The following is a 25,887-nucleotide window of genomic DNA, read 5'->3' as shown; positions in this document are numbered from 1 at the left end:
GCATTCCAGTGCATTTTCCTCCTCTTTTTTCCTAACCTTAGATAAGGACATGTGTGTTCCAGTGCGTTGCAGGTACATTCTAGTGCGTTTTTGATGTGCTTTACAGTGTTCCAGTACAGTCCAGTGCAGGAAAAATGCAGCATGCTCTACTTTTTTTCTGGAACTGCAAGCACTGGTGTGAATTATGCCATTGAAAACCATATAACCTACTTTCCATGCAGACAAAAAAAAAAAGCGCACTGGACTGCATGTGGTGTGAATTGGCCCCTATAGGGAATGGCGGCAGCAGCACCCAAGAGCCAATGGAAACATTGGCTGGGGTACCAACATCGCCGGATTCCAGGACAGGTAAGTGTCCTAATATTAAGTCAGCAGCTGCAGTATGTGTACAGTATGGGGGTTATTTACTAAAGGCAAATTCACTTTGCACTACAAGTGCAAACTACAAGTGCAAAGTGCACTTCAAATTGCACTGAAAGTGCACTTGTAAGTGCAGGCGCTGTAAATCTGAGGGGTAGATCTGAAATGAGGGGAAGCTCTGCTGATTTTATCATCCAATCATGTGCAAGCTAAAATGCTGTTTTTTTATTTTCCTTGCCCCCCTCGGATCTACAGCGACTGCACTTCCAAGTGCACTTTCCTTGCAATTTCAAGTGTACTTTGCATTTGTAGTTTGCACTTGTAGTGCAAAGTGGATTTGACTTTAGTAAATAACCCCCTTTGTGTAGCTGCTGACTATTAATTTTGTGCTGGGGGAGAACTTTAATATCCCAATTCCTTTTAATTGGCTGCTGGAATTACCCTTCGGCAGGTACTAAGTCCAAACAATGGACTGGACTTAGTATAAAAATAATATACAGTATATATATATATATATATATATATATATATATATATATATATATATATATATATATATACTATATTGACAAAAGTATTAGGACACCTGCCTTTACACGCACATGAACTTTAATGGCATCCCAGTCTATAACAGCTTCAATTCCTCTGGGAAGGCTGTCCTATGGAAATGTTTGACCATTCTTCCAGAAGCACATTTGTGAGGTCAGGCAATGATGTTGGATGAGAAGGCCTGGCTCATAGTCTCCACACAAATTCATCCCAAAGGTGTTCTATCAGGTTGAGGTCAGGACTCTGTGCAGGCCAGTCAAGTTCCTCCACCCCAAACTCGCTCATCCATGTCTTTATGGACCTTGCTTTGTGCACTGGTCCAAATCATTTGGTGGAGGGGGGATTATGGTGAGGGGGGATTATGGTGTGGGGTTGTTTTTCAGGGGTTGGGCTTGGCTCCTTAGTTCCAGTGAAGGGAACTCTTAAAGCGTCAGCATACCAAGATATTTTGGACAATTGCATGCTCCCAACTTTGTGCGAACAGTTTGGGGATGGCCCCTTCCTGTTCCAACATGACTGCCCACCAGTGCACAAAGCAAGGACCATAAAGAAACTGATGAGCGAGTTTGGTAATAATAGTGCAACTTCTGATTCATGGATTAAACAGAACACTGAAGATTTATATCCAGAGTTTATCTCGGTACTCTGTAAGCAGACAAGATCCTTGGACTGTGGAGGTGGATGTCTGAAGGTTCTCATTCATTCAGGTCAATCAATAAATCAAGCTAACTGGACTTGCTGTATTTCAAGACGTTTTGCTGGTCCGACGACAAGCGTTCTCAATTCAGAATGACTTGTGGATGCGAGAGGTTTATCTGCTTTGTATTAAATGGATTATGTGCTTAAAATCTTATAAAAAAAATTAATATTTTATTTGAATCTTTTGGTCTTTATTTTATTCTTTTATATTAAAAGAGTAAAACAAACCATTTTAAAATCGGAGTGGGTCTCTTATAAATGTATTCAGAATGTTATCTATGTCATAATTACAAAAATATCAGAAAAAATATATGTTGAAATGTCTTTATTAGACATTACATTTTTTCAGAAAACATATTTTAAAAATATATTTTCTAATATATATAAAATATATTACAATTATATTTTTGGAAAATGCATTTAAATTATATTTTTGGAATGCATTTACAAGTATATTTAAAGATGTATGTTTAAATGCATTTTTTTATATGTTAAAAAATATCTGGAAAATATATTTACAAACCTATATTTTCACATATATGCCTTTGGAAAATATATTACAATTATATTTTTGGAAAGCATTTACAAAAAAATGTAAAAATATATGTTGAAATTACTTTTTTTTGTGTTAAAAAAATCTGAAGAATATATTTTAAAAATATATTTTCCAATATATGTTTTTGGAAAATGCATTTAAATTATATTTTTGGAATGCCTTTACAAATATATTTAAAAATATATGTTTAAATGTATTTTTTTTAGATGCTCAAAAATATCTGTCAAATATATTTAAAAAAATATATTTTCAAATATATGCCTTTGGAAAATATATTTTAATTTACATTTTTCGAATAGATGTAAAAATATATTCGAGTAGGCCAATATATTGTAAATATATTTAAAATATATAATTTTTTTAAATAAATATATTGGAAATATATTTTTCTTCCGTATGGGGACCTATCTAATTTCTTGAGACCCTAACATGCCAGAAAAGTACAAATACCCCCCAAATTACCTTTTTTTGGAAAGAAGACATTCCAAGGTATTTAGAAAGAGGCATTGTGAGTTTTTTTAAGTTGTCATTGTTTCCCACAATTCTTTGCAAAATCAAGATTTTTTTTTTTCCACAACATTTTCATATTAGCAGGTTATTTCTCACACACAGCAAATGCATACCACAAATTACACCCCAAAACACATTCTGCTATTACTCCCGAGTATGGCGATACCACATGTGTGAGACTTTTACACAGCGTGGCCACATACATAGGCCCAACATGCAGGGAGCACTTTTAGGTGTTCTGGAGCACCCAGGCCAATTCTGCCATTTCTCTCATACATGTAAAAATCATCATTTATTTTTTTTAAAATTACATAGAATCCCAAAACATTATATATGTTTCTTTTTAGCAAAGACCTTAAAGAATACAATGGTGGTTGTTGCAACTTTTTATCTAGCACTGTATTTGCGCAGCAATTTTTCTAATGCGTTTTTTATGAAAAAAAAAACAGTTTTGTGCTTAAAGAAACAAACAGTAAAGTTAGCCCAATGTTTTTGCATAATGTGCAAGATGAAGTTACGCCGAGTAAATAGATACTCAACATGTCACCCTTCAAAATTGCACACGCTTGTGAAATGGCGCCACACTTCGCTACTTAAAAATACCCATAGGCGACGCTTTAAATATTTTTACTGGTTACATGTTTTTAGTTACAGAGGCGGTCTAGGGAAAAAATTATTGCTCTCGCTCTAACGTTCGCAGAGATGCCTCACATGTGCGGTTTGAACACCATTTTCATATGTGGGCTGGACTTACATATGAGTTCGCTTCTGCATGCAAGCACACGGAGACAGGGGCGCTTTAAAAAAAATATATATATATATATATTGTTCATTTACTTTATTTTAGTTTGACATGTTTTTACGCAAAAATACATTTTTTGATCACTTTTATTCCTATTACAAGGAATGTAAACATCCCTTGTAATAGGAATATGGCATGACAGGTCCTCTTTACAGTGAGATATGGGGTCAATAAGACCCCACATCTTACCTCTAGGCTGGGAAGCCTGAAATAAAATAAAATAAAAAAAACAATCCTGGCTTCGATCGCAGCAGTGAGTCGGTAGAAGCACCGGAGGACGGCAGGAGGGGGGACATCCCCTTTCGCCTCCCGTAAGAATGATCAAGTGGTGGAACAGCCGCTATGATTTGTTCTCATAGTGTAGGGAATCGCCGGCTGAAAAGGCTGATATCTGAATGATGCCTGTAGCTGCACCCATCATTCAGATATCCCCACACAAAGTCAAGGACGTCATATGATGGCCGGCTGCGGGAAGTGGTTATTGTAGGGGATTGCAGAGTATGGGGCAGGGTATTGCACAGTATGGGGCAGGGTATTGCAGAGTATTACACAGTATGGGGCAGGGTGTTGCAGAGTATTGCACAGTATGGGGCAGGGTATTGCAGAGTATGGTGCAGGGATGGCTGAGCATTGAGGGATGGCTGGCTGGATCTGTGACTGCAATTGTCACAGATCCAGCCCACAGTACTGCTGCCTCCACTCTCTTCCCTCTCACACTGTATCGATCAGTACAGAGAGGGGAGAGAGGAACCGTCATCACATGACGCCAGTTTGTTTACAAGTGATCGCTCCGTCATTGGACGTGGTAAGCGGCCGCTATCAGCGACGATTTACCGTGATGCGCCGGGTCCTCTGGACCTGGCGGTCACGGACACTCCCATGTGCACGCCCCAGGGGGCGCACTGGAGCATGATTCTGGAACGCCATTAATTAACGGTGTCCCAGAGTTAAGCCATACTTTGGCTATGGGCGGTTGATAAGTGGTTAAGCTATCAATTGTATGACGAAGGCAACTGTTGTAAAATATAGTTTTCAGCAGTGCAATGTTATCAAAGCAAACACATCATTGGACTATGTTAAGCCGTTCTCTACAGACTTTCTACTGCGTGTCAAATCTCTTCCTAGGGCCACAATTTTTGGCAAGAAAGGATTCATGGGCCAGATCCACAAAAGAGATACTCCGACTTAACTGCTGTTCAGTCTGTGTGTAACTTTGGAAACGATCCTCAAAAGGCTTTTTCCAAAGTTAGGCAGAAGATCCGGCATGTGTAATTGAATTACACTGCCGAATCTTAGGATGCAGTACCGCATCCGCCGCTGGGGGCATTTCGAGTCGAAATGCCGTTTCTAGTATGCAAATTAGCACTTAAGGCGATCCACAAAGCTTTCTAGCTTCCTTTTTGCGCCGTAAGTGTTATTTTGCAAGTGTAAAATTAGGGCTGGTTCTACAAAGTGTAAACTAGTCACACCATGTAAAGGCCCATTCCAGCGACGGCATTTGGTATGCTTTCCCGAGGGAGAACTCCACGGCAATTTGTAAAAACAAAACCGGCATGGGTTCCCCCCCAGGAGCATACCAGGCCCTTAGGTCTGGTATGGGTTGTAAGGGGACCCCCCCTACGCCGAAAAATTGACGTAGGGGGTCCCCCTACAATCCATACCAGACCCGTATCCAAAGCACGCTACCCGGCCGGCCAGGAAAGGAGTGGGGACGAGCGAGCGCCCCCCCCCCTCCTGAGCCGTGCCAGGCCGCGTGCCCTCAACATGGGGGGGTTGGGTGCTCTGGGGCAGGGGGGCGCACTGCGGGCCCCCCCACCTCAGAGCACCCTGTCCCCATGTTGATGAGGACAGGACCTCTTCCCGACAACCCTTGCCATTGGTTGTCGGGGTCTGCGGGCGGAGGCTTATCGGAATCTGGGAGTCCCCTCAAATAAGGGGGCCCCCAGATACCGGCCCCCCACCCTAAGTGAATGGATATGGGGTACATCGTACCCCTATCCATTCACCTGTAGGCAAAAAGTTAGTTAGTAAACACACAACACAAGGCTTTTTAAAATATTTTATTATTCTGCTCCGGATGCACCCCCGTCTTCGTTATTAGCTCAATTAGCAGGGGGGGCTTCTTCTTCCGCTCTCCGGGGGTCTTCCACTCTCCGGGGGTCTTCCACTCTCCGGGGGTCTTCCGCTCTCCGGGGGTCTTCTCCGCTCTCCGGGGGGGGCTTCTCCGGACTCCGGGGGGCTTCTTCCATCTTCTCCCCTCTTCCGCTCTTGACTCGGCGAACCCCGGTTCTTCTGCAGCTCTCCGGTGCCTTCTTCTTCAGCGCTGGCTGCCTGCTATGTTTGTGTGTTAGCTCGATTTCAAACAGGCAGCCAGCGCGGTCTTCTGTGGCGTCAGGGTCTTCTCTTCCTTTCTTCCGATGTTGCCTCGTCGCCTGTTGTCACTGTAATGATGGAAGCGCGCCTTGCATCCCATTTATATAGGCATCACCGTCCCATCATGCTCCGGCAGGTACCCACGTGGTGGGTGCCTACCCACGTGCACCCACCACGTGGGTACCTACCGGAGCATGATGGGACGGTAAGGCCTATATAAATGGGATGCAAGGCGCGCTTCCATCATTACAGCGACAACAGGCGACGAGGCAACATCGGAAGAAAGGAAGAGAAGACCCTGACGCCACAGAAGACCGCGCTGGCTGCCTGTTTGAAATCGAGCTAACACACAAACATAGCAGGCAGCCAGCGCTGAAGAAGAAGGCACCGGAGAGCTGCAGAAGAACCGGGGTTCGCCGAGTCAAGAGCGGAAGAGGGGAGAAGATGGAAGAAGCCCCCCGGAGTCCGGAGAAGCCCCCCCCGGAGAGCGGAGAAGACCCCCGGAGAGCGGAGAAGACCCCCGGAGAGCGGAAGACCCCCGGAGAGTGGAAGACCCCCGGAGAGCGGAAGAAGAAGCCCCCCCTGCTAATTGAGCTAATAACGAAGACAGGGGGGTGCATCCGGAGCAGAATAATAAAATATTTTAAAAAGCCTTGTGTTGTGTGTTTACTAACTAACTTTTTGCCTACAGGTGAATGGATAGGGGTACGATGTACCCCATATCCATTCACTTAGGATGGGGGGCCGGTATCTTGGGGCCCCCTTATTTGAGGGGACTCCCAGATTCCGATAAGCCTCCGCCCGCAGACCCCGACAACCAATGGCAAGGGTTGTCGGGAAGAGGTCCTGTCCTCATCAACATGGGGACAGGATGCTCTGAGGTGGGGGGGCCCGCAGTGCGCCCCCCTGCCCCAGAGCACCCAACCCCCCCATGTTGAGGGCACGCGGCCTGGCACGGCTCAGGAGGGGGGGGGGTGCTCGCTCGTCCCCACTCCTTTCCTGGCCGGCCGGGTAGCGTGCTTTGGATACGGGTCTGGTATGGATTGTAGGGGGACCCCCTACGTCAATTTTTCGGCGTGGGGGGGTCTCCTTACAACCCATGCCAGACCTAAGGGCCTGGTATGCTCCTGGGGGGGGAACCCATGCCGGTTTTTTCTTTGAAAATTGGCATGGAGTTCTCCCTCAGGAATGCATGCCGCTGTCATTTTTTTTTTTCCCCGACGCAACTTTTTTAAGCCGTCGCGATCCTCAAAACTCGGCGTAACGTAACTTCGCGCATGCGCAGTACGGCCGGCGCGGGAGCGCGCCTCATTTAAATGGGACTCGCCCCATTTGAATAGGAACGCCTTGCGCCGGCGGAATTTTAGTTACACAGCCTGAAATTTCTAGATAAGTGCTTTGTGGATCAGGCACTTAGGTAGAAACTTTAAGGCAGTGTAACTTAAATGGGATTTTTTAAGTTACGCCAGGTTTTTGTGGATCTGGCCCCATAAGTATAGTGAGACTGCATAACTTTGAGAGCTTCAGATACATTAGGCACTGTATTTGATTTCCAATTTTTTGTTATTAGTGACCTGGCTGCTAGTAATTTATGTGTGACCACCATGCAAAAGCATGGAGGGAAGGTCTCAATACCCAGGTTTAATAAAGCCATCCCAGGATCTGGAGATGTAAAGATTCCTGTAATAGTAGAAATTTGTCAAAAAGCTGGTTAGATGCTTACAAGACCAGAACACATGTATAATATTTCCCACCCCATATTCTCTTCAGCACAAAGGGGAGTTAGTTTGTGAAATTCTGGACATCCGGTACTGTGTGAGGTACCACCTCAGTGCTATTTTTTTGTGAGAGCTCCCAGTGGTTTACACATTTAGAAGCTTTATATAATGTTCTGAGGGCAGTTTTCCATTGCAAAGGTGTGAAGATTTTACCTAAGTCTGCCTCCCATTTTTGATAGGGAGATTATTTAATAAAGGTGAGTTTGTGTTGGAAGAGATTGCAGAAAAGGGATATGCCTTTAGAGGATACAGGTGACGATGTATAGAATTGTCATACTGTGTCATAAAGGTATACATGAAGGTTTCTAGAGATTCCAGAAAATGGGAGATTTGATAGTACTTATAGTAGTCCATATGTATAAGACAATATTCTCTTTTAAGTGTATCAAAGGTCTTAAGGTGGTTATTGTATAGATCAGCAATATAGGTAATGCCTTTGTTCTGCCAGTCCAGAAGTACAATGTTGGGAATTGCATTTTGTCAGAATGTTGATAGGTATGGGGACATCAGCCACTTTAGAGAATAAGGATATGAATTTGTGAAGATCCCTCCAAGCTAATAAAGAGGCTTGTATGGTAAGTGGGAGATGCTGAAGGGGAAATGGTCTCCTGTTCCCATTTCTTCCCTTGTACCAGCAGCAGCTTAAACCCAAAGCACCTTCAACTCAATCTGGGCAGAAATCTCTATCTGGCTGCTTTCAGGCATAAAACGGCAGCAGATCGTCATCGCCGTCCTGCTCCTAAGTTCCTACCTGGCGATAGTCCGGTTCTCTACCAAGCACATCTGACTCCAGGTGCCCTCAATGAAATTGGCCCCTCGCCTTCCTTTGTCCCTTTCCCAGTCTCCGTCAGATCAATCCAGCTGCTTTCAAGCTCCGTCTGCCCTCTCATCTCAGGATCCCCAATGCCTTCCATGTCTCCCTGCTCAGCCCACTGGTCCTCAATCGCTTTTCTCGTCCTTCTCACCCCGCTCAGTCTGAAATGAAAGAAATATTGGACTCCAAATGCTCCAGAGGAAAGCTACTCTATCTGATTGATTGGAAGAACTATGGCCCAGAGGAGATGTCTTGGGTTCCTGCTGCAGATGTCTCAGCCCTACGCTTGGTGTCCAGATTTCATCGAAGATTTCCCTCCAAGCCAGCCCCCAGATGTGTAGGGGGACCTTGTAAGCGGGGGGTGCTGTCCCAGATCAGCTGCGGAGCTGATCTGTGTCTTACCTTTACTGTTGTAGGTCAGCTGGCACCTATTGTTCCACAAGCTTGTGTTCAGCTCTGGCTGCACTCAGCAGCTATGGGTGTCACCGGCTTTAGCTATTGCCTAATATATCCTTCCTTCCTGCTACTTCCTGTCCAGCCCCCATGTGCCTTCACTATTTAAATTCCACTCAGACTAGTTTCTGGTTGCTTGAGCAACACTTGTTCCTGAGCACCCTTCCAGTAACCTGCTTAACCTGACTTCTCGTGAACTGATCTCTTGTGTACCGACTCGGCTAGTTCTCCTGTTTAATTTTTTTTCCCGCCCGCCATGACCTTGGCTCGCTATCCGGCTCTCCTTTTGCTTTCATCCATCCATCCATCTGTGTCTGACTGTGTCTTCTGGTACTCTCCTCGCGAGCAGGGTGAACCTTGGGGTTGTGACCTGGGGTCAGCACGCAGATAAGCCCAAACCCTCATGAGGGGGTCCCTAGCAAAATACCAGCTGGCCCTTAGATTCCACACCCTTGGGGGATCCTGTGTCACCTGCTCGCCTGTGGACTCACATCAGTAGCATTGTGACACATTGGATGACTGGTGGATAGAGCCTCCCTGTGAGCCCAAGATTAGTGTAGCTGAAGTGGAACCGCCGAATGAGGCCGGAGAGACACCACCGGTGCCATCTTGGATTGGGCTCAAGACCATTGTCAGGAAGAAATGGTGTAGTTTCTTTTGGTCAGGAATGACTCCTTTCATTTGTGGGTCATGTCGGGTGGCGCTTTAGAGGTAGGTTGGTGTGAAAAGGGTTGGTCAGGGACACCTCGGCTTACTGGGATTCTTAGTGCTGGAGTGGAGCTGTTGTTTCAGATGTCCATGCAGCAGAACGGTAGCCACGTCCCTCGCAAATTGAAGTTCTTATGGCTTTCTTTCAACAATGACTTTGTTTTTGCCACTCTTGCATAAAGGCCAGATTTGTGGAGTGTACGACTAATAGTTGTCCTGTGGACTGATTCTCCCACCTGAGCTGTGGATCTCTTCAGCTCCTCCAGAGTTACCATGGGCCTCTTGGCTGCTTGATGCTCTCCTTGGTAGGTTTGCATGATGGGTTGAACAGTGCTCCATGAGATGTTCAAAGCTTGGGATATTTTTTTATAACCTAACCCTACTTTAAACTTCTCCACAACTTTATCCCTGACCTGTCTGGAGTGTTCCTTGGCCTTCATGGCACTGTTTGTTCACTAAGGTTCTCTAACAAACCTCTGAGGGCTTCACAAATCAGATGTATTTATACTGATATTAAATTACGCACAGGTAAACTCTATTTACTAATTAGGTAATTTCTGAAAGCAATTGGTTCCACTAGATTTTAAATAAATATATTAACAGGCTATCACCATAGGGTGACTCTGTGGATTGCACAAAAAATATACAAGTCCATCAAGTTTAACCTAAAAAATTATAATAATGCAATCCCATATACACACCCACAGTTGATCCAGAGGAAGGCAAAAAAAAAAAAAAAAAACGGCAAAGCAGGGGTAAAAAAGTCCTGATCCCCCAAGTGGCAATAGGTAGACATGTGCAATTAGTGTAGTTCCAAATTTGTTAATTATTAGTTTGAAAAATTGGTTCATTCCAAAATTTCCAATTTTCCAATTTTTCCAAAATTTCCAATTTACAGTTTCTCCAAAATTTCGAATTTTCTGAAATTTTGAATTCCAAAATTTGGAAATTCGCAGTTAGGAAATTAGAAATTTCAAAAATTCTAATCTAAATTTTTTGGAAATTCGATAAATTGAATTTCTGAATATCGAAATTTTGGAAATTTGGCCAAAACATTTTTAAAAGCGGAAAAAACGGAAATTCTAAAAGTGTTAATTCAAAAAGCGTTTATTTGGAAATTTTGAAAATTTGGAAATTTTAAAGGCGGAAATTCAAAGTTTTGAATCTCAAATTTTCAGAAATTTGACAATTTGATAATTCGAAAAAGCAGAAATTCGAAAAGGTGAAATTCGAAAATTTGGAAATTTTGAAAAGTGGAAATTCGAAGCTAGGTAATTCGAACGTAACGAATACAAATTCATCCGAAGTTACGAATTGTCCAAAATAACCAATGCTGCATCTAAACTAATGGAACATAAGGACCTAAAAATAATAAAAACATTTTTTTCATTCCATTTGTCTAGATGCAGCATTCGTTATTTCGGATAATTCGTAACTTCAGATAAATTTGTATACATTCACAAACAGCCAAATTTGAAAGGTACCAATAATTTAATAGTTATTAGTTATTTAAATTTTTTGTGATTTTACTTTCTTTTTTTCAGATTTTTGACATTTGAAAATTTTGAAATTAGTAAACTAGAAATTTGAAAATTCAGAAAAATTATAATAATGCAATCCCATATACACACCCACAGTTGATCCCGAGGAAGGGAAAAAAAAAACAAACAGCAAAGCAGGGGTAAAAAAAGTCCTGATCCCCCAAGTGGCAATAGGTAGACATGTGCAATTAGTGTAGTTCCAAATTTGTTAATTATTATTTAGACAAATTGGTTCATTCCAAAATTTCTAATTTTTCCGAAATTTCCAATTTTTCCAAAATTTCGAATTTTCAGAAATTTTGAATTCCAAAACTTGGAAATTCGCAGTTAGGAAATTAGAAATTTCAAAAATTCTAATCTATAATTTTTGGAAATTCGATAAATTGAATTTCTGAATATCGAAATTTTGGAAATTTGGCCAAAACATTTTTAAAAGCGGAAATTGGAAATTTGAAAATTCGAAAATCGGACATTCGGAAATTCCAAATGCGGAATGTCGAAAATCCATAATTTAGAAATTCCAAATTTCCAAAATTTAGATATTCCGAAATCCGAAAAGTGTAAATTTGAAAAACCGAAATTCTAAAAGTGTTAATTCAAAAAGCGTTTATTTGGAAATTTTGAAAATTTGGAAATTTTAAAGGCGGAAATTCAAAGTTTTGAATCTCAAATTTTCAGAAATTTGACAATTTGATAATTCGAAAAAGCAGAAATTCAAAAAGGTGAAATTCGAAAATTTGGAAATTTTGAAAAGTGGAAATTCGAAGCTAGGTAATTCGAACGTAACGAATACAAATTCATCCGAAGTTACGAATTGTCCAAAATAACCAATGCTGCATCTAAACTAATGGAACATAAGGACCTAAAAATAATAAAAACATTTTTTTCATTCCATTTGTCTAGATGCAGCATTCGTTATTTCGGATAATTCGTAACTTCAGATAAATTTGTATACATTCACAAACAGCCAAATTTGAAAGGTACCAATAATTTAATAGTTATTAGTTATTTAAATTTTTTGTGATTTTACTTTCTTTTTTTCAGATTTTTGACATTTGAAAATTTTGAAATTAGTAAACTAGAAATTTGAAAATTCAGAAAAATTATAATAATGCAATCCCATATACACACCCACAGTTGATCCCGAGGAAGGGAAAAAAAAACAAACAGCAAAGCAGGGGTAAAAAAAGTCCTGATCCCCCAAGTGGCAATAGGTAGACATGTGCAATTAGTGTAGTTCCAAATTTGTTAATTATTATTTAGACAAATTGGTTCATTCCAAAATTTCTAATTTTTCCGAAATTTCCAATTTTTCCAAAATTTCGAATTTTCAGAAATTTTGAATTCCAAAACTTGGAAATTCGCAGTTAGGAAATTAGAAATTTCAAAAATTCTAATCTATAATTTTTGGAAATTCGATAAATTGAATTTCTGAATATCGAAATTTTGGAAATTTGGCCAAAACATTTTTAAAAGCGGAAATTGGAAATTTGAAAATTCGAAAATCGGACATTCGGAAATTCCAAATGCGGAATGTCGAAAATCCATAATTTAGAAATTCCAAATTTCCAAAATTTAGATATTCCGAAATCCGAAAAGTGTAAATTTGAAAAACCGAAATTCTAAAAGTGTTAATCCAAAAAGCGCTTATTCGGAAATTTGAAAATTTGGAAATTTTAAAGGCGGAAATTCAAAGTTTTGAATCTCAAATTTTCAGAAATTTGAAAATTTTATAATTCGAAAAAGCAGAAATTCAAAAAGGTGAAATTCGAAATTTTGGAAGTTTGAAAAGTGAAAATTCGAAGTTAGGAAATTCGAAATTTTGAACATTTGAATCTTACATTTTTGGAAATTTAGAAAATTCCATAATTTGAAGTTAGGAAATTCAAAGTCAAAAATTTGATAATTTGAATTACGGAATATCGAAAATTAGGACATTCAAAGTGTTAGGAAATTCCCGAAATTGCTTATGATCTACCAAAACCCCCAGATCCTTCTCCACCATTGATTCCCCCAGTTAAACTCCCCCCTAGTTTGTATGATGCATGCATATTCTTAGCCCCCAAGTCCATAACTTTACATTTACCAACATTAAACCTCATCTGCCACATAGTCGCCCAATTAGACAGAGCATTGAGGTCGGCTTGTAAATTGGAGACGTTATTTCACTGCATAGCTTGGTGTCATCTGCAAAGACAGAAATGTTACTTTTGATCCATAACCCAATATCATTTATGAAGATATTAAAAAGTAAGGGTCCCAGCACTGAATCTTGGGGTACAGCACTGATAACCTTAGACCATTCAGAGTAAGAGTCATTAACCACTACTCCCTGAATTCTGTCTTTTAACCAGTTTTCTATCTATTTACAAACTGATATTTCCAAGCCTGTAGACTTTACCTTTGTCATTGGTTGGGCCATCATTAGACTTGTTCATGAGGGCTACACACAGCTCATTCAAAATTTCAGCTCGGCCTACAGGGGTTTTAACACACTTCAAAGCCACTGCTAGTTTAACTTTGATTACCCTCCTTTTTAAATCTTTTGCCTTGCTTGCAGTTTCTTCCAAACACTTGGATGCTACTGCAAGCTGCTCCTTCAGATAATCTTTCTAATTATGCCTTTTCCCTCTTTTCAGATTCAATATGTAGAGCATGCAGGAAGTGCAAACCAAACACAGCAACTGCCAGCATCTCTTCCTTACTTAACCCAAAACTTTTGAGACTAAAATCTAAGCAAAGATCAGAGACTCCATCCCCCAAAGCTCTGTTCAAAGGAGAAGCATATCCAGCAAGCTCCTTTACAATAGACATCCACTGACTATTTCTGGCCCAGATAGGAAGGGTGCACGCCTTCAAGTCCTCCTGAGAACCATGAAACCTTTGCAGCCTTACTCTTCCTAAACAGTGTACGCAGCATCTTCCCCCAGCACAAGCAACAAAACACACCACAGAAAACAGGTCTGGTTCAGTTGAAATTTTAGCAGAAATCCAGGCCGCGAGCCCCCATTGTAATGCTTTGCGTCTATCTAATAAATTCTTGCTGTAAAACCAAGGAAGCTTTAGACTTCTTTAGTGTACCAATGCTTTACTAAACAGAAAAGCTGCACATACAACTGTAGGATTCACAATACATAGCTTACAAAAATATGCCTACACATATAAGCATGATATGAATGCTTTAAGTAAACTAAACAGTTACTCAACTTGGGGTTTAAGATGTAATGTCCTTCATGGTTCCTTGCTCAGAGTCCAACTCACAAAGTTCTCGAGCTCCTCGCATCCATGTCTTCCTCATCTGTTGCCCGAACACATGTTTCTTTCAAAAGCTCCCCAAACCCCTCCCACCCATTTCCTGCATACACCAACTTCCTGCAAAGAACTTATTGTCTCAGTTCTTTACATATCAATGGAGTGGGAAGAGCCTATGTAATATGCCCTTACTAAACCGAACTCTATATTATTGCAATGAAGTCACTATACAAATTGCCATAGCAACACACAAGGGGTGAAGGTTTCATTGAATGAAAGAAGAAAAAAATACTGAAGGTCTGCTTTAAATGTAGCAAATCTACTAGAAGTCCAATGCGCTATCCAAATGACATAACAGCTAGCACCTTCCCCTTCCAGTGTGGGCACATAAAGTTACTGTTGAGCTCTGCTGTGCAGTTCCCCACACTTTTTTCTTCACCAATGCACCTACAGTGGTAAGCCATTTGAACTGCCTGTACCAGTGTCCCCGAGAGTACATTGTCCTGAGCTGATGGTTTTGCCATAACACTTCCCATTAAGGCGTCCTCAAGCTGGAACATTCCTGCCATTATCTCTTGCATAGGCTTTGGAGGGCTGTGTGCAGCTTTCTTGGATCCTGGGTGAGAGAGCCCTCTACAACTGCCTTATTTACAGTCACTATTATATCATGGGACTCCTCCGTGGGCCTACTAGCTGAGACTTAGGCGTTGTACACACGGCCAGACATGTCCGATGAAAACGGCCTGCGGACTGTTTTCATCGGACAGGTCTGCTACGAGGTTTTGGTCTGATGTGTGTACACACCATCAGACCAAAATCCCTGCGGACAGAGAACGCGGTGACGTATGCGACACCAACGTTCTCTGACACGGAAGGTCAATGCTTCCACACATGCGTTGAATCAATTCGACGCATGCGCAGGATTTTGGGCCGCTGGTTATACGTCATAACCAGCGGACATGTCCGATGAGTCATACTGACCATCGGACATGTCCGACGGACATGGTTCCAGCAGACAAGTTTCTTGGCATGCTAAGAAACTTTTGTCCGCTGGAAACCTGTCCGCTAGCCCAGGAATCCGGTCCGGTAGGCCCTACACACGGTCGGACGCGGACCAGTTTCAGCAGACATGTTCGGTCGTGTGTACGAGGCCTCAGTGTCTTTAAATTCCTTCAAAAACTGAGATTCTTTATACTTTTCTGGGGATACCTAAGAATGTATGTTATGGTTCATTGTTTTCTTTATGCCTCATTATATTGTTAATATTTAAAAGAGTTGAGAATGTTAGAAACAGTTATGTTACCATTGTATTTCATTTCAATTATCATGCTTTGTCCTGCTTTCTAGGTAGAAAAGCCTAGCTGCATACTGCTATCTTGGGTGCTACGACCAATGATTGAACAAGTATTTTGTTTGATTCATATTGCTGCATGCATATGCTACTGCAGGGGTTCCTGGGGGAATGGGCCACCGCCCAGGCCACCTCCATTGGTGGTTTTCTTTGTTTTCAGTGAACATTGGCGCTTGCCTTCTTGTGGGTTCTTTGCAGGAGCATATCTTGACCTTTTCTTGGTCTGAGAACTGTTTTCCATTTTATTTGGGAAATGTTTGCTCAATGTAACTTGCCTAGTTTCCTTTGTTTATATTTAGATTTGAGCAGATGCATGCTCAGGACCCTTGACAAACCTCTTCCCCTAAAAATTTCCAAAACACACCCCATTTTTACTTTGCTCTTTATCCCTCCAATTTCCCCCTGCACCTTCTTTGAGTGAGTTCCTATTGCCCTGGCAGGGCACTTTCCCCTCTGCTGTTTCTGTCGTGTATCCCCATTTCTCTCCTCCTTTTTTTTTTTGCACCGGGCGGGGCATGAGTTGACATACTGTGGAGTTGAATTGTTATGCTAGGCTGCCATGACCACTAATAAATTGGGTTCCCTTAATATAAAGGGATTAACAATTCCAGAAAAAATTATCTAAGATGCCCTACAATATGTACAAACAATGCATGCAGGTTCTATTTTTTTTTAAATTACCTTAACACTGGTCATGCCCACCTGTTTCCTTTGCATGTTACTGGCTGACCCACTGATCTGTTAGAGGAGCTTCGGGATGTTTTTTTTTACTCCTGAAGTTTCATTTCCTTGCTGACTCAAGATTGTATCATTAACTATAAAGTGAAATGAGCTGTTATACTGAGCGCCAGATACCATCTTTTACTGCCGTTCAAGCCAGGGAATGATTCACTCATCAGGAGCAATAGCTTCTGAGTTTCGAACCTATTACTTTAACTCTTATTTGCAACCCTGCCATTTACTAGAGTTAACTAATCCTTAGCCTCCACATTGGTGGATCAATTTACCACAGAGGAGATACTCCTAGTGATTAAATTATTGCCATCTGGCAAGAGTCTGGGCCCTGAACAGCTCATTCTAATGTCTTTTACAAACAATTTAAAGAATCCCTAGCTCCTATCCTAAACGCTACAGTTAATGCTATACTGTATCTGAATCTTGTTCCTTCTTACAACAATCTCAGGAAGCACATATTATTTTAGTCCCCAAAGACAAAAAAGATTATACTCTGTGTTCAAGCTATCGACCAGGCTCTCTAATCAATGTAGACTGCAAGATTTATTATAAAAATATTATTTCTAAAAATACTGGCGGCTAGGCCTCTTTTTCCTTCTATTATTAATTTAGACCAAGTTGGTTATGTACCTGTGCTTGAAGCTTGTGATAATACCATCAAAACTCTCACTCGCAAAAGAAAAATATTCCCATGTGTCTTATTAAATGCAGAGAATGCATTTGACTGCCTTAAAGTGATGCTAAACACACACTATTTAATTTACATTGTCCCATCTATTTATATATGCGGATGATGGCACTGTAATTAATGTAATCATAAAAAAAACGTACCATTTTCCTAATTGATATACATTTTTCCTAGCCTGTCTGCAGGAAAACATAAGCAGGAGGAGCTTCTAGTCCTCTGCTACTGGTCACATGTTCAAAATAAAAAAATAGCTTTGGAATGCAGAGTAAAAATAAATAAAATAGCAATAAACTGTTTTAAATTATCATATAAATTGTTTTAAACTTGTGAGCTGCTACAAAATAATTTAAATGTGCTACACCCTCATCTACCAGTACCTACCCACACTCTCATATAAGCTTGCTACTATGTAAATATACCACAAAAGTACAATGGCTGTGCTATATATTACTGTGATCCAAACATGTAATAATGCACATGTTTTCACTTATGACCACAATTTTAAAATAAAACTGTATATAAACAATAAAGTCCCTCTAGCTAAAACTATTGTAGTTTATTTTAGTGTCCTTAAAGTGTAATGTTGTCTTGCTGAATTAGTTTGCCATCAATAATTATGCAATGAAAATCTTCTTGTCTGTGCACCACCATCAGATGTACACTCACCTAAAGAACTGGCCCTTACATAGATATGTACGGTCACATGAGCTTGTCCTCTACAGGACATATAATGGACTTCCGGGTTCCTTAAGTATTGCAGACCTCCGCTAGGAAGAGCTTTTATTTTATTAGATGGTACTTCCCATAATGCCTTCACCTCTTCATCCCTGCTCGATTACATGCATAAGCAAACTCAAAATAGTGATTTACTGTTTTAAACCAATAAATCTCCCAAACACTCCCACATACCACAACTTGCATTTGTTGTAAAAAAATAAAAAACACGAGCAATCAAAAATAAAGATGACTATCTATTGTGTTTTATACTTCCACCACCTGTGCAGCTGCACCCCTTAAAGCAGAGTTCCAGGCTTTTTATGTTTATTAAAATTCAGCAGCTACAATGAGTGTAGCTGGTGACTTTTAATAAACAGACACTTACCTGTTTCACAGTCCAGTGATGCGGCCGCCTGGAGCGTCGCTCCCCTCCTCCTCCTCTCCGCCGGAACCTCCATTCCCACTCTGGGCACCCGGCTGTGACAGCTTTTGGCTTTAGGGCCGGGCACACACTGCACATGCGCGTGTCGCGCTGCACTCCTGGAGTTGACAGGTGATTTTCTGGGACCTGTCCCGTGTCCCAGGAGATCGCCTAGAGGGAGGGGCCACCTAGGTGGAGAGAGGAGGTGCCTAGGCAGCCCCTGGACAGAAGGAGGGAGTGGGACAGGAAGTTCTATTCCAAACAAAGCCCCCACTCCCCCCCCCCCAAAAAAATTACATGTCAAATGTGGCATGTAAGGGGGCGAGGAGTGCTTAAAGTGGAAGTTCCACTTTTACAACAAATGTGAGTAGTGGTATGTGGAAGTGTTTAGGTTTATTGGTTTAAAACAGTAAAGCACTATTTTGAGTTTCCTTATGCATATGATTGGGCGGAGTAGCAGAGATGAAGGCATACTAAAGGGGGAAGTACCATCTAATAAAATAAAGGCTTTTTCCAGCAGAGGAAGGAACCTGGAATTCCATTATCTGTCCTGTAGAGGACACAAGCTCATTTGACCCTACATGTATATGTAAGGTCCACTTCTATAGGTATATTTTTCATTGCACGATTATTGATGGTGAACTAATTGAACGAGACAGCATTACACTTTAAGGGCACTACACTGGTTTTAGTTGGAGAGACTTAATTGTTTATATACATACAGTTTTATTTTGGAAACGTGGTTATAAATATGTGAAAAAGTGAGTATGGATCACAGTAGTATATAGCGTTATACTTTTGGTGGTATACATTTTAAAATCAAATATTTTTATTTTGTGGAAATAACATGGTATGGGAGGATTACTGCCAGTCACAGGCTGTGTCACTCCCCATGCAGCCCGTGTCTTAGAATAAGAGGGAGGCAAAGCCACCATTAATCCACATGTAATATCCTCCCCCTCCAGTGAGTTTAGCTGGTTAGTAGATTTGTAGCCCCCAGGAGGTTTTACAAGATAGATTCCCTTTCCATTGGGCACATTGCTCGACTAAATAGATAGGGATGCAGTTTCTGACGCAATTTACAAAATGATATGAGCTTAACTATCTACCAATATTTACTGTCGCACAATGTTAACATCAATGTTGGTAACCCTTGAGGCACTTGTGGCTGAGTAGGCTGTCCCTGTTGGAGTAAGACAGCCTTCTGCAGTTTCTAGATATTTTTCAGACTCTCCCGATCCAAGTTCCCTATCATTGTTTTGTTCTGTACGTACTGCACTACTTTAGAACCTTTTGCCTCGCTCCTCAGCTGAAATACATTATGACATCTGGTTAAGCGAAAAGCTGAGGGGATGTGGGCTTGCCTCATTTAGAATTATACTCTACAGCAGCAATACTCTGCTGGGTCAATGATTGGTTTTATCGTGATCAGTCTAAGCTATGGGTTGGTATAAAATGCAGTATTCTCCCGGTACTGCCAACATCCCTGTCTTGGCTTAATCTGGCTTCTCACCCACCCTCTTCATTGCTCCCCACCTTAGTAGCTTCTCTTTTACATGTTTAGGATTGCGCCTATAGAAAATGCAATGTCTTCTCCAACATCAGTCCTATGACGCTGATCTTGTGAAACCCAGAGTTTCTCATAAGCATGCATTGCAAAAGCTTCCTGTAATGGCTAGAATCAAATCCCATCCCCTGTACAACAAGCCACAGGACTGACTAGAACTCTACACCTTGTGGCCCTTGAGTAGCCATGCCAGGACCAGTGGCTCTCTTACTTTCGGTTTCAGAACTTCTGTGCTAGGCTTGCAAGAGCTGGATGGTCCCACAGAGAGACCTGACCACATTGGAAGCCTTATGCCTGTTTTGAACAGATGCCAGGTCTGTGTTGTACAGCATCCTTCTTTGGGGAGCTTTTCCCTATTGCCTCATAAGTCGGATAGAGAAATGCAAACTTCAGATCAGGTGGTATTGAAGCCTAGCCATATTACACAACATTATACTGTTGATCTATGACTAATAATATATGTATCCAGATTTCCTACCAAATTAAAGCCATATTTGTCCTGGAAAAAATGAGGTGTATAATATGTAGAATGCAAAACCTAAAATATAATGCGTGGAACCAAGACCTCCCCAAAATGGGAAAAAAAATCGCTTTAGGACGCTCTCTTGTAAAGCAACCCATTGTGCATAAATATAAAAAAAATTATAAATACCTTCTTTTTCCCCATTTTTCATCAGTGATCACATACCCTCTGTTCGCTATGGGTGGAGAAGCAGCAGCAGCAGCACACTGAACTTCCCAGTGAATGGCTGTGTGTGTGTGTGTGTGTGTGGGGGGGGGGGGGGGGTTGAGTTCCCAGCACAACCAGGAAAATGTACCATGCTGTGCTCTAATGCCTAGTGTGGTAATTTTCTAATAGGAAAGCAGAGGGACTGTCGGCAACACCAGGTATTTCACACAGAGAAAGCAATACAAAGAGAACATGATTCTTTCACACAAGTATAGGTACAGCAGTTCTGTTTCTGTAGAGAGAACTAAATACTGTAAACCAAGCTTTGCTCCATTGTATGACTATACAGTATACATATATGCAGATGACATTCAAATTTCTGTGTTTTTGCTACAGAGAAAGGGGCTTTTGATTGCATGTTTATGCCATGACTTGGATCACCGGGGGTATACTAACACCTACTTACAAAAGTTTGATCATCCATTGGCGGCATTATATTCTACGTCAACAATGGAACAACACCATTTTTCTCAGACTGTGTCTATTCTGCAGGTAAGGACAGTGCACGTTTTTGAGTTGTAGGTAAATATGCTTGCATTTTTACACTTTTGTAGTACTGTATAACTGCAAGCTGGCTGGAATTAGTTAATCTTTTTTAGTACTGAAAATACTATACTGTTTGACACAAGATTTTCTTAATGTTTTTATTAATTTGGTTAATCTGTTCTGCAAAAAAAGTATTCATAAAGCAGAAGAGCGACACGATATAAGCATGGTGAGCTCTTGTAGGGGCAGGATCACTGGTATGTCATGAGCCTTAGGAAGATTTTACCCTTTTTTTGGTCCCAGTGGCACCAGTCACCTTGATTAGATGGGGGACATTTTCTAAATGATTATACAAACCTGACAATGATTCTGACCCCAATCTACTGTTTACATTTTTTTTTTAATTGTTTGTATTACTTTTGAAGAAATTTACCCTTGCTTATGTCTTAGCATTGTTCAGCAGAACTGGGAGTGAAAGAAGGTCTTTAGGACACAGACGACAAAAAAAAAATCTGACAGACTAACCGTTTTCCATCATATCAAAAGCTAGGAAAACATTTTGGCTGGAGAATTACTTGCATAATCTAGAAACAATTGTTTCAGCTTAAATAAATTTTAATTTCTGAGTATGTCTCTTGTCATGCAGGATAGTTAACACATTTCATATGTGTTTTGGAGGCTTAGAAAGTAATGTTCATGCTTTCAAAATACTGTATAGTAAAATACGATATCTATAGTTCTGGAGCATACACTAGTAGGAGGAATGGTATACACAGAATACAAGTGATAAAATGAATAGACCTGTCAAATCTGGGGAAATTCAAACTGAGTGGGTGATGAGTTACCTTTGAAAAAATGCATATCTTTGCCATCCGTAGTACATCCAAAGATTTAAACATACAGATGTATAGTGATATATTTCAAGCATTTCTTTCTTTTAGTTTTGATAATTATGGCTTATAGCTAGTGAAAACCCCAAATTCAGTATCTCAGAAAATTAGACTATTACATAAGACCAATAAAAAAAAAGGTCAGATGAGTTTGCTGGCCAATCAAGCACAGTGATACCATGATCATGAAATCAAGGTATTGGTGCTTTTGCCAGTGTGGGCAAGTGCCAAGTCTTGCTAGGAAATGAAATCAACATCTCCCATAAAGCTGGTCAGCAGAGGGAAGCATGAAGTGCTCTAGAATTTTCTGGTAGAGGACTGCACTGACTCTGGATAAAACAGTGGACCAACACCAGCAGTTGACTTGGTTCCCAAAATCATCATTGACTGTGGAAACTTCACACTGGACCTTATGCAACTTGTATTCTGTGCCTCTCCACTCTTCCTCCAGACTCTGAGACCTTGATTTCCAAATTAAATGCAAAGAGGACTTTGGACCACTGAGCAACAGTCCAGTCGTTTTTTCCTTAGCCTAGGTTTAGTTGCTTCTGACATTGTCTCTGGTTCAGGAGTGGCTTGACACAAGGGATGAGATGGTTGGAGCCCATGTCCTCCTGGATACATCTGTGTGGTGGCTCTTGAAGCACTGACACCAGCCATAGTCCACACCTTGTGAATCTCTCCAAAATGATTGAATGGCCTTTGCGTCACAATCCTCTCACGGCTGTGGTTGCTTGTGCATCTTTTTCTACCACACTTTTTCCTTCCACTCAACTCTTCAATATGTTTGGATATAGCACTCTGTGGACAGCCAGCTTCTTTAGCAATGACCTTTTGTGATCTACCCTACTTGTGGAGGGTGTCGATAAATGTCTTCTGGACAGTCTTCACCATGATTGTGTAACTGTGAGGGCTGGGCTCAGCCCTTCCTTCTCTGAGCTGGCCGCTCAGCTGTCGGTTAATTGCCAGCTCCTATGTCTCCACATTGACTCACCTGTTGATGATCCTGCAAGTCAGTCCTGCCTACTTAAGCCTTCTAGTTCAGTTGCTCTCTGCCTTCACCTTGGTCAACATCTCAGAGACTATCTCCTGTGTTCCTGTTGAAGACTTGCCTGGCTGTTCTAATACGTTCTTCTCTGGCTCTATGACATTTGGCTTGGCTGACTATCCAATCTGGTCCCTGAACCCTAGCTATGTTTTGACTACGCTTACTCGGTTTATCTTTTTATTATGATTTAACTGTACTTCTGTCTCAGTCTGATTCATGGTTTCTGACAGTAGGCGAAGGCCATGAATTCAGAAGATGCAGTTAATCCACTTGTTGGTAATTTTTCCAGATTGGATGACCTGGATCACTGCATAGATCAGTTTGCCATGGCATTAGACACTCCGGAGTCGCACGGCTCGTCTGGAAACTCCCACTGTGGCCGCTCCGGTAGAACCTGTGTTGCAGGCTGACCCTGCTGTTGCAGACACCCGCCTCGGGTATCACCTCTGTAAGAGGTACGTCTGGTTCCGTTCTGCTTCCCCAGCGATTTGGGGGTGATCCAGTCCAATGCAGAGGGTTTCTCAAGCAGGTTGAGATATGTTTTGAGATGCTTTTCCCACAGACAGATGCAATGTAGGTTTCATGATATCTTTGCTTTCTGAGAGAGCCTTGGTCTGGGAAGCCCTCTATGGGAGATGCAAAAACCTGTTGTCTTAAGTTACCCGAAGTTTGTGGCTTCTTTTAAAACGGTACGTATTTGGCGTTCCAGAATTCTCCGCTTCTGCTGCCAAGTGCCTCATGTCCATCAGAGTATGAGAACTGTTGTCGATTACGCCATTGAATTCTGTACTCTGGCAGCAGAGGTTGCTTGGAACAATGAGGCCCTCTTGGCTGTTTTTTCTCATGGTCTCTCGGATACCATTTAGGATGAGATAGCAGCCCAAGATATACCCACTGAGCTGGAGAAGTTGATCACATTTGCCATCCTCATTGACTCCAGACTCAGAGAAAAGCTCTCTTTTAAGGAGCGCTTGCGGAAGCTTCCTGTACATTTATCTCTGAGCTTTGTAGTCCCACCCTTGCCTCCCTCACTTCCCATGCCTCCTGCTACCGAGTCGATCAGTGAAGGTGAACCCTTGCACTTGGGCTTCACACATCTCTCTGCAGATGAGAGAGCCCTTAAGAGGGAGAGATTGTGCCTTTATTGTGGCCATGCTGGTCAATTTTTGAAGTCTTGTCCTACCCATCCAGGGAACGCATGAACCTTGAGGTCCCATCAGACAGACCTTAGGTGGCGTTGTTTTGTCTCCAGTTATCCAGAAGGATAAGCCCCTGGTTTTGGTTACCCTTTCTTGGGCTGTGTCGTCTGATCAACTTTGGGGCTGCAGGCCTGTTCATTGATGCTGCCTTTGTATCAAAGCACTCGATGCCTCTGCAATTGCGCGACCTTCCACTTGGCATTGAGGCTCTTGACGAGAGACCTCTACAGCCTGCCCATGTGACTCATGAGACTGTTCCGTTGTCGATGGCCGTAGGGGCTCTTCATAATGAGATAATCCAATTCAAAGTTATTTCCTCACCTAAGTTTCCACTGGTTATTGGTTATCCTTGGTTACAGAGGCACAACCCTTCTTTTGATTGCTCAGTGCTGATATTCTGTCATGGTCGCCACAATGCAGTAAGAGATGCTTCCAGAAGGTAGCCAAGGTCCTGTGCACCTCTTCACTGCCAAAGGACTACCGCAGTTTTAGCGATGTCTTTGACAAAGGTCAAGCCGGTACTTTGCCTCCACACCAGTCGTATGATTGCGCAATTGACTTCAACCTGGTACCCCTCGTGGCCGGGTTTACCCTTTTTCGGTCTTGGAGGATAAGGCCATGAAGGAGTATGTTGCAGACGCACTTTCTTGAGGTTTCATCCGCAAATCCTCATCTCCTGCTGGTTTCTTCTTTGTGAAGAAGAGAGGCCTTGTATAGATTATATGGGTCTCAATCGTTTCACTATTAAGTATGTCTATACAAATCGAATCCGTTGATTACAGAATTATTTGACTGTCTCAAGGGAGCAACGTTTTTTACAAAGCTGAATTTGAGAGGGGCATACAATCTCGTCAGGATTAAGGAGGGCGACGCGTGGAAAATTGCCTTTTTAATACCAGAATATCTTTTGTAACGCTCTGGCAGTTTTCCAGGAGTTTATTAACGATGTCCTCATATTTTTTGCAGTAATGTGTGGTGGTTTATATCTACGATATCCTCATATTTTCCAAGTCCCTGGAGAGCCACCGCACAGATGTCTGTCATGTGCTTCAGAAACTAAGAGAGAACAATCTCTATTGTAAATTAGAGAAGTGCGAATTCCATCATGAACAGTTTAAATTCCTGGGTTATGTAATTTCCACTGCTGGTTTTTCGATGGACCCAGAGAAACTTTCAGCAGTCCTACAGTGGCCTTGACCTGTGGGTTTACATCCTCTGCAGCATTTTCTTTGGCTTTGCCAACTATTATTGGAAGTCTATTCATAACTTCTCGTCTCTGGTCAAGCCCCTGACTGATATGATCAGAAAGGACGGTAACTCAGAGTTGGTATCTGGAGTCCATTAAGGCCTTTAAGAGTCTCAAGGCTGCCTTTGTTTCTGCTCCTGTGTTGGCACATCCTGATGCTACATTGCCTTTTATTCTTGAAGTTGATGCTTCTGAGACTAGAGTTGGCTCCCTTCTGTCTCAACGTCCTAGCTCTGACAGCGCTATGCATCCGTGTGGCTACTTTTTGGGTGGGCTGGGACTGCACTTAACTTTCACAGGAAAAGACAACATTTACATACAAATTCAACTTTCTCCTGTTTTAACATTGGTTTTCATTGAAAGTAACCTTTTACTTGTAATTTTTTCATCATATGCTCAGTTTGAGGCTTCCCT

General features: G+C 41.7%; 1 protein-coding gene across 3 annotated transcripts in view; it reads left to right on the top strand.

The window, feature by feature from the left end:
• The window catches only part of PDE10A (phosphodiesterase 10A), a 361,988-nt gene that overhangs the window by 270,277 nt on the left and 65,824 nt on the right, over positions 1-25,887 (top strand). For all 3 annotated transcript variants that reach the window (XM_040350636.1, XM_040350637.1, XM_040350635.1), the window contains one exon: positions 20,941-21,096. In XM_040350636.1, coding sequence (XP_040206570.1) covers positions 20,941-21,096 — 156 coding nt within the window. The remainder of the gene's footprint in view (positions 1-20,940; positions 21,097-25,887) is intronic.

Source organism: Rana temporaria, chromosome 4 (genome assembly GCF_905171775.1).
Source record: "Rana temporaria chromosome 4, aRanTem1.1, whole genome shotgun sequence".
Lineage (NCBI taxonomy): Eukaryota > Metazoa > Chordata > Amphibia > Anura > Ranidae > Rana > Rana temporaria.
This window is presented reverse-complemented; position numbering and strand designations above follow the sequence as displayed.